Source organism: Trachymyrmex cornetzi, unplaced genomic scaffold (genome assembly GCF_001594075.2).
Source record: "Trachymyrmex cornetzi isolate Tcor2-1 unplaced genomic scaffold, Tcor1.1 scaffold388, whole genome shotgun sequence".
Classification (NCBI taxonomy): domain Eukaryota; kingdom Metazoa; phylum Arthropoda; class Insecta; order Hymenoptera; family Formicidae; genus Trachymyrmex; species Trachymyrmex cornetzi.
Window position 1 is genome coordinate 631,554 of NW_017298619.1, and position 10,467 is coordinate 642,020.

Consider the following 10,467-nt stretch of genomic DNA (forward strand, 5'->3'; position numbering starts at 1 on the left):
GAGCCACTCACAGCGCTTGAGACTACAAAGCTCCTAAGCACCGGTCGCTGAGATTGGTGGTGTCCAATCGAGCCGTGATCAATCGGGATCACCCCTGATAGATAAGTACGTTTAGACATCCCAGATAGGAATATGACGTATTTGTCATTATTTACAAAATTATATAATATAATGATATTGTATAATTATATAATATTATCTTATTTCCCATTGAGACATTCCAAATAGTACAAGCTTATGTATAAGCTTGTGCGTTGCTACACGTTACGCTATGCGTTATGCCTTATGCATTAGTCCGGATCCACAACAGGTGATTTAAGCTTTAAGCCATACGAAATTGACCAATTACAATCGAATCCGAGGGGAATAATCGATTGTGATTCGCCCATTTCTTATGACTTAAGGCTTAAAAATCTATTGTAGATTCGGACTTACGCAAAAATCTATGCCGCGGCCTACAAGCTTTTGCATAACACATAACTCATAGTGCATAAGCGAATCAATTGATCAGAAGCTTTCCTTTCCTCTCATTCCATGGAAAAGAAGAATTCGATTGGTTGATTCCATTAGTCTATGCCGCGGCCTACAAGCTTTTGCATAACACATAACTCATAGTGCATAAGCGAATCAACTGATCAGAAGCTTTCCTTTCCTCTCATTCCATGGAAAAGAAGAATTCGATTGGTTGATTCCATTATGCACTATGTATTATGCGTTATGCAAGAGTGTGTGCTGCGGCCATAAGGCCTTCGCACATAGAAAAACTTAAAGCCTATCGCACATGAAATGCATAATAGAGCATAAACATAACATAAGACCGCTGGACCAATGAGCATCCAGCATTAAGTCGCCATATTGATTTACATAAGATGCTCATTGGTTTAGTGGCCTTATTGTAGGCTTATGCTCTGTTATGCATTTCATGTGTGAACCCTTATCACATAATGCGGCGTCTACAATGAGATTTTAAGACGTTAAACTTAAGCTTTAAGCCTTAAGTCTTAAGAAATTGACCAATCACAGTCAAATGTGAGAAGAATAATCGACTATGATTGGACATTTTTTTACGGCTTAAGGTTTAAAGCTTAAGTTTTATGCCTTAAAGTCTCATTGTAGACGCCGCTTAACGCATAGTGCATAAGCGAATCAACCAATCAAAATCTTTCCTTTTCTCCGATTTCATGGAAAAAAAGAATTTTGATTGGATGATTGCCTTATGCCCCATTGCATTGTGCGTTATGCAAGAGTCTGTACTGCGGCCATAAAAAGCTGTGTACAATCAAGTTGGCATAAACGTAAATTCTTTTTTTTAATCTTTGAAGAAATGAACCAATCGTACGTACGAGAAACGCGGTATTAGTGCTTCCAATTGCTTCTTTAGCTTTAAGGTGATCGATCGATTTTTCTGAGAATAGCATTATGCAAATTCGTCTTTACATGAGGTGTGCAGTTGTGTGCAGAGCTGTGTGCTGTAACTAAACCACACGTATGCTCACTTATTGCCTTTTATCTCGCCTTCGGAGTGCCTCAGAGAATTGTTTGTATTCATTCGCGTTTGGGTGTCTAGTCTTTTTTGCAAGCAATATTAGTAGTTAACAGCTGGTAGTCGTAGTTGCAGGATGTCTATTGTAGATAAAATTTCTCACTGTCAACGCAATTTAGAGACTTGTGGTGATAACGAGGATCGGGTATGTATATTATAGTACGATAATGCTATAATAAGATATTAGAGTTCAATAATTTATATAAATACTAACCAGCTGTATGCAAAACTCTTTGTAATCATAGATCAACTATCTATATATTTATATTAATACTATTTTTGCAAATACCATTTTCTTGGACATATGTTATATCATGTTAAATCTTTTATAAATATCTTTTAACAATCTCTACTAGTGTTAATATGTGTGTATGTATGCGTGTGTTCGTGTGTGTGCCATTAAACTATAAATTAAACAATGTTATGATGCTACAATGTCATGATGCCAACAATGTCATGATGCTACAAATAAATGTTTGTACAATATATACCCTTAGATAGATTATATTACATGTTTCTTATGTAAGATTAAAAATAATTACAAAAATAATTGTTATTATAAGATCATTACAATATTTACAAATAGAGATTATTCAAAATTCTATCTTATACATATACATGTAATATTTATACATAATAGAATTTTGAATAATGTCTACTTGTATAAATATCATCTTATAATAACAATTATTTTTATTCTTGATATTCTTACAAGTGTATATAATGTTTTTAAAGAAATATTGTATAAATATTTATTTATCTCTCTTTATCATATTACTTAATTTATATTTTATTGTCATATTATCGTTAGTAGAAATCATAAAAAGATCTTGTGCGTTTTTATAGATATTTCTAAAAATAATAATGTAACATAAGACATATTATTGTGTTTCCACAGATTTTACATTACATTTCCAAATTATATAAGCTACCCGTGACAGTACAACATCTTCAACAGACAGGAGTAGGAAGAACTGTGAACGGCTTAAGAAAATATCATGGTGCTGTGGGTGATGCTGCTAAATCTCTAGTTTGCAAATGGAAGACTATGGTAGCAGATGATATTGAAGATTCCAGTGATAGAGAAGATGAGGATGAAACACGTTTAATTGATGCCTCTAAAACTTATACTGATATTTCTGAATCTCCAGTACCAGAGGATATGGAAGAAAGTGATTCTTCATTTGAACAGTTATCAGAATCAAAATATAGACATAAGAAAGACAAGAATACTTCTATGAAACATAGTATAGTGCATTTGTCCAAGTCAGAGGAAAAACATGAAATGTATGAAAAAAGTAAACATTCTTCTAAACATCATTCTCATAGTGAAAAAAGGTCCAAAGAATCAAAAAGCTATAAAAGTACCGTAAATAAAGAAGGTTATAGTTCGACAAAATATAATCATAGCAAGAGTGATGATTTGAAAAAGACTAATGATAAAATTACCCAAATAAATGAAGACAATAATAGAAAGAGAAAAGCAAACGACTCCAGTTCCCTGATGAAAGAAAATAAGAAGACGAAATTATCAGATAGCAAAAGTGACGACGAAAAATCTCAACCACCTGTTTCAGAACATAATCGTTCCCATCTGAAATCTTCTGGAATTCAGATAGAGGTGAAAATTAAAGTAGAAGATGAACAATTTTCAACAACTGATAACAAACAAAATATTAAACAGGAGAAGTATTTACAGGAAAAATCCAAGAGCAGTTCCAGTAAGCTTAAGTCCCAAGAATCAAGTAGTAAAGTAAAGAACAGCAGTGAAAAACAAAAGCATAAAAAAAAAGAACATACTAGTCATAAAAAATATGATACAAAAAAAGATTCCAATCATCATTCTAGCAAAGAAACTTCTAAATCAAGAGTCAGTTCCTGTAGTAGTAAAGATTATATTAAGAGCAAAGACAAGGATAAGAGAAAGGAGCATAAGGAGAATAAGAGTAAATGTGAGAAGAAAAAAGAGACAAAAATTAAATTAATGCAAGAAATAAATGGTGATGAAGGAATAGATTGCAATTCTGGTGTGTTAAAAGAATCATTTATGTCACATTGTACTTAAAAGTAATAATATAATAACATAAATAAATAAAATTCAATAATCTGAAAGCAATTTTTATAAAAATATCATTTTTAAATACTTATAATTAAAAAATAAATAAATTTTCAGAACTTTACAAATAAAATCATATTTTGTTTTAAAATTATTTTTCTTAGATTATATTATATTATCTTAAATCATATTGATTATCGTATATTTAGAGTCTGACCGAAATTGAACCGAAACACTCGGCTACATGTCAATTTCAACCGAAACCGTAACCAAAATTAAAAAATAGGAGTCCTATAAGGTCATATGTATAGACATTCCTATATATCATATACTTTTTCTTCATAAACATCATAATTTATTGAAACAATTAAATTTCAGCCGAAATAAAAAACCGAAATTTCGGTTGTGTGTCAATTTTGGCCGAAGAATATAAATACTTCTTCATAAACATCATAATTTAATTATTGAAACAATAATCACACATTAAAAATAATATTTATAAAGAAGAACTATATGGGTTCAGTCGAAATTGACACATAATGAGTGTTCGTTTTCAGTTTCGGAAAAAGTTTTTGTCGGACTCTACATATATTAGATCTCTTATATATTATATTTATTTCATTCTTTATTTTTAATTGTAAAATAAATTATATATGCAATTAAGCCAATTTTTATGAATATTGTAGAATTTAATGTTATAGAATACATTTGAAAGCTTATTTTATAAAATCAAAATATTCTTAAATTTATAGCTTTTACTAAAAAAAAAGTAAGATTTAATTTTATTCAAAATTTCATCCAAAATTTCTCATATATTTTTACATAAAGTCTTTTGTACATTGAATTACTTTTTATAATATAACAAATAAATATGATACATGTTGGCTGTGTTTCAAAATTCACAGCGCTGAAAATCTACAGTTTACATTACATATACTATACATTTTTGTCAGCACTGACAGTGAATCTTGGAACACAATCATTGTTTGTATATTAATAAGCGTATACTTTATCTTGAATCAACCCAATTTTTACAAAGTCTATAGTTAATAAAAATGATTAAGGATAGAAAATTATATGCAATAAAAAAATAATTAAATTCAGCAAACTTTACACAATATTTTAAACCAATACCTCTTAGATTTAATAAAAGTTTGTCTTTTGAAATTTCTTATATTGAATTCGATTCTATTCATTGTTAATACTATTAATAGATAAATAATATTACTGAGTAGTTAAATTAACTAATATTATTAAAAAAATAAATAAATGTAGAATATTTTAAAAAATTACAAAACTTGTATAAAATTTGTAATTTTATATGAAAGTTTATTCAATGAATATTGGATACAACCGTATCATATTTCTATTCTTTTCAGGTACAAGTTTTGCAGAAGCACTTGGTATGTGCTCCATGCCTCAGCTATTGAAAAAACGTCAAAGTAATTTATCGAATTCAAATCCCAGTAAGTCAAGTAAAACAGAACTGACGTCCCCTGTTACTAATAAAAAATTGCCAACTGTGAAAATTGAACCAGAATGCGATGACAATCCAAATGTAACTTTTATATTCTATTATACAGTATATCTTTAATTGTTAAAAGAACTAAATCTAACAATTAAAAACTATTTTTAGCCACCATCTCTTCTAGCACCAAATGTAAAATTGGAACCATTAAATGTGGATTTGGCATCTACATTACCTGAAATTAGTCCCAATTACAAGCCACTGCCATACATTAATCCTATGCAACGCAAAGAAGAAATTAAGCCTGTTGATGATATCATTTATATCAAGAATCAAAGGTAATTATACGTATTCTTTGCAATACAAATGATAAAATAATATTTTATATCTTAATATATCTATTATTGTACTGTTTACTTTGTGCATTATTTATTTTTGTTCCAGAACAAAAGTGTATTCTGGTAACAAGGTTGGTTACACAAGCGTGCCGACATTATATGAAATGTGCATCAGAGTGTTGATAGAAAATATCGATGGTAAGCATCTTTCTTGATTCCGGTGAAATTATGTCAATGTTCCAATGTTCTAATGATAAATATTTTTATTGCTAGCACTCGAGTTTACTGGCGGTGTACCATATGATATATTAAAGCCAATCCTAGAACGTGCCACATGTGATCAATTATTTATGTTAGAGCATCATAATCCATACCTCATAGAAGATACAGACATATTATGGAAATATCATTGTAATCGGGAGTTTAAGAATAAAGAGAGACAGGAAATGGAATCATGGCGTGAAATGTACATGGTAAATGAATTAAGAATTATAAAACTAGAACAATAACGTATGCAACAATGTGTTTAAAATTTTATATATAATGGACTTATAATTTGCCTTATTTATATTAACATTGTAATGCATATTAACATTAAATAGCGCTGCTTGGATGAAAGAGAAGCAAAATTAAAAACACTCACCGCCAATATCAAACAATCTATAGATAAGTCCGTCCCAATGAGATCGACTAAACTTGCTTATGTAGATAATGTCGTGAAACCACCACGTAATGTATTGAAAAAACAAGCAAAATATGGTACAGCTAATGCCACTCCTGCTACTATCTCCAGTGTAAAGAAAAAGTTAACTGGCGGTGGTGCAGTTAACAATGCGACGAATATTGTTTTACAATCACCGCCGATGAGCTCGGTCTTATTTCAAATAAATTTATTAAAAATATATATTTTAAATGTGTGCGTGTGTGTGTGCGTGTGCGTGCGCGTGTGTGTGTGTGAAAATTAAAAAATTATTTAGTATTTATTATTTTATATATATATAAATAACTTCTTTTGATCTATTTCTTATTTAATATTTTAAACAAATTTTTGAAACTTTGCTGACGGATCGGTAACATAATTGATACAATTTATTTAAAATAAAAATATAAATAATATGAGTAATAAGGCTCAATAAATTATAAATTACTATAACCTAAGAGGGCTACGAGCCAAAAATTATAATATAACGTTAGTAATAGTAATAAAAAAATATATATTTAACGCAAATTTAACAAATAATCGCAACTAATAAAACAGAATAATCTGAATCCATTCCAAGAATGAATCTGGACATGGAGAAAACCCACGAAACGCATAATCTTTATATAGAAAGCACTCGTGAAAGCTTCAAGAATATTTTTGGAACTTATTTTATATTTTTTATTTTAAACAAGTTGTATCAGTTTTTATCGATTTTGTATTTTAAATAATTTTCTCGAACCTATTTTATATTTTTTATTTTAAATAAATTGTATCAATTATGTTACCGATCCGTCAGTAAAAGTGACAATAAGTAGTTAAGTTATTGTATTAGGTGTTAAACTTAACTCCTATCGCTCGCTACTAGAGGGTGCTGGCTCCAACGCTGGCGAGTTTCGACGATGAAGTCATATGTCTTTTGTAGTTTAGACATCGCTGAAAGTGATTCAATCCTCACAGGTTAGATTTTTCGACGCCAAAGAGATTTTCCAATCGATTGAAAATGAATCGCGATAAGCTGTTTTTCCGACGTGTGCTTCTTCACTACTTCGACCTCAAGAAAACCGCAGCTGAAGCGCATCGCTTATTATCCGAAGTGTATGGTGATGAAACTCCATCGGAAAGAACATGCAGAGTTTGGTTTGAACGCTTCCGAAACGGTGATTTTGATGTGAGACAAAGAACGTCCAAGACAGCCGAAAAAATTTGAAGATGTCGAGCTGCAAGAATTGCTTAATCAGAATCCAGCTCAAATGTTTTTATCGAAACAGTTAAACGTTACTCCAAAGGCCGTCTCAAAACGCTTGCATGTCATGGGAAAGATCCATAAGGAAGGGAGATGGCTACCACATGAGTTGTCAGAAAGTGCCATTTTGAATCGTTTGACTATTGCGACTTCTTTGCTTGCCAGGTAAAGAAAAAAGTTTTTTGTGGCGCATCATGACTGACGATGAAAAATGGATTTATTTTGATAATTCCAAGCGGAAAAAATCATGGGTGGACCCCGGCCAACCATCTGCTTCAACACCGAAGAGGAATATTCACGGGCATAAGACCTTGCTGTACGTTTGGTGGGACCAGGAAGGTGTGCTGCATTATGAACTCTTGGGTCCAAATGAAACCATTACAGCCGATCGCTACAAACAGCAATTATATCGATTGAGTGACGAATTGATGCAAAAAAGATCATCCGTAGCCAACAATTGACGCAAAGTCATTTTGTTGCATGATAACGCTCGACCGCATGTCGCGAAAAGCGTGAAGCAGACACTTCGAGAGCTTGAATGGGAAGTTCTGCCGCACCCAGCGTACTCTCCAGACTTGGCACCGTCGGATTACCATCTCTTCCAATCGATGCAACACGCACTTACGGACACACACTTCTCCAGTTACAACGAAGTTCAAAAATGGGTGGATGAATGGATCGCCTCGAAAGACACCACGTTCTACCGTCGTGGGATTGCCCTGTTGCCGGAGAGATGGGAAAAAGTAGTAGAAAATGGAGGAAATTACTTTGATTGAGGTATTCATTCATCTTCCCTTCGAAACAAATTGATTTTCGAGACGAAAAAACGATAGGAGTTAAGTTTAACACCTAATAGTATACTTATGATGAAGTATTGCATGAGGTATAAAATACCACATATGATTCATGTTGATTTTCCACCTGATTTGCGAAGAGTCAATACTATTAAGTATTAAACTATAATAGTAATAAGGCTCAATAAATTTAAAAAATCGAAAGAAAAAGGGTTATGAGCCTAAGATTAATTGTTATGAATTAAAATTTGAAACCGTTAATAAATAAATTATATTTTTACATTATATGTGCTTTTACATTATTTGTGCTTTTTAACAAAAACAATTATATTTGTCTATAATCTACATACATAAAGAAGAATACATGATTACTGATTACAACATTCTTATAATATTACTTCATACTGCGCGAGTTTGATAATATTGTGGCAATGTCCACTAAGGAGGCCCGACTCGAAGCTTTGTGGTCGCAGCGTTTCGTCCTGGGGGTTAATCATGTATTTTCACGTGAAACTTTCCACATTTCATTTTTCACTTTTCACTTTTCATTTTTCACTCATCGAGATCTCACGTGAAACTTTTCATGTATAGCGATTACATATGCGATATTGCATGGACGGCTGAGCAATCCATATAATCTATAACCCATAATAACCTATATAATCTATATTCATAATAACATAGAAAAAAATATTATTATAATAGTTACATATATATAACCTTTCTTCCGTCAATGCGATATTATTTCTTCTTCAATTATTAATGGCATCTGCCTTGAAATAAATTGTCGGAGGATAAGACATGTTAATTCCGAAGTATATTTATCAATTCCCTAGATTTCCGTCTTTCCGCCACCACTTGGCTAAAAAGTTCACGTGAACAATTTCACATTTCACAGTTGGAAAAGTTACATGATTGACTGGTCCCACACTACTAGACTCATCAATAAGGCGATGTAGTGTGGGACTTACCTTAGACGGAATGAATCCAAAATGATATTCTATTTAAAGGGAATTCGCGCGGCGCGGTGCTTACGCGAACCGAGTGAGTCCCGTGGACCTCTAGTGGCGAGTCGCCACAATATTAATACTGCGATTGAGAGCGAATTATAATTTTTATATGCTTTGTAATAATTCCACTGTTATTTTTGTTAACATTAATAATGATCCAATAGGGATCGAAACGTTCATTTTTGTTTTGTTGTTTATTGCTGGAAAATTAAAGGTTTATATTTTAACTATATGACATGTTTTATTTATTAACGGTTTCAAATTTTAATCTATAACGATTAATCTTAGGCTCGTAGCCCTTTTTCTTTCGGTTTATTAAGTATTAATTACAGGCTATAGCTATAAAAAAACTGAAGCGTTATACTTATAAATGCACTTATAAATGCATATATTCAAATAAGCAAAATCATTAAAATATTTTGTATTTACTGTTTAAAACATTTATTTAAAATACATGTTTCTTATTTTATATTTTAAGTAAGTTTTCGAAATCTATATTTTATTTAAAATAAGAAATACCTTTTGAAAACTTATTTAAAATAAAAGAGAAGTTATTTTTATATTTTTTAAATAAAAGTTATTCTATATTTTAAATAAATAAATGCATTTTTGGGCCCTATTTCTTATTTTATATTTGAAATAATTTCTTGTGACCTATTTCGTATTTAATATTTTAAATAAGTTCTTGGAACTTATTTTATATTTTTTATTTTAAATAAGTCATCAATTATTTTACCAAGCCCTGAATATTATGGAAATTAAAATGTATTATATCTATTTTAACCAATAATTATTTTTATTAGCATCAAGTGGCATGAAGAAGACAAAGGCACCACTTATGGCAAAGGCATTGCAGTTGATAAAAGGTCGTTATAAACGGTAGTGATAGCAGTAGTTTTACGAATATTACGAATCATTAATCATTCAGTTCTAATAAACTGTACATTTGTCATCATTTCTTATATAGGGTGTCTGGATTTTAAATGTCAAAACTTCGGGAGCGTATAGGGAATCAATAAACTAAGAAAAAAAATCCTGTAGACATATGGTCGTATTTGCTTCGTTTTGAAGAAAATCGCAAAAAAAGACAAAACGTAGTTTTCATTTTTGTACTTTCTTATTACTTATTCATGCTGTATTTATTCACTTGTTTAATGTAGATATTGTTTAAAATGTTAGCCTCTTGCAGCAATGCAAGCGTTGCATCTAGTACGGACAGCTCACTTTGTAGCTAAACACTGATTTAGCGATATTTGGTGCACTGCAGCCTCGATTCGATTTCTCAATTGTTCTCTTGAGTTGATTGACGACG

General features: G+C 31.1%; 1 protein-coding gene across 1 annotated transcript in view; it reads left to right on the plus strand.

Annotated features, from left to right (window-relative positions):
- The first annotated feature begins 1,332 nt into the window (after positions 1-1,332).
- EloA (transcription elongation factor elongin A) overlaps positions 1,333-10,467 on the plus strand; it is a 21,200-nt gene continuing 12,065 nt past the window's right edge. The window contains exons 1-7 of the mRNA XM_018511805.1: positions 1,333-1,688; positions 2,442-3,570; positions 4,979-5,157; positions 5,236-5,405; positions 5,512-5,603; positions 5,679-5,878; positions 6,008-6,277. Of these exons, the coding sequence (XP_018367307.1) occupies positions 1,620-1,688; positions 2,442-3,570; positions 4,979-5,157; positions 5,236-5,405; positions 5,512-5,603; positions 5,679-5,878; positions 6,008-6,277 (2,109 nt within the window). The 5' untranslated portion in view covers positions 1,333-1,619. The remainder of the gene's footprint in view (positions 1,689-2,441; positions 3,571-4,978; positions 5,158-5,235; positions 5,406-5,511; positions 5,604-5,678; positions 5,879-6,007; positions 6,278-10,467) is intronic.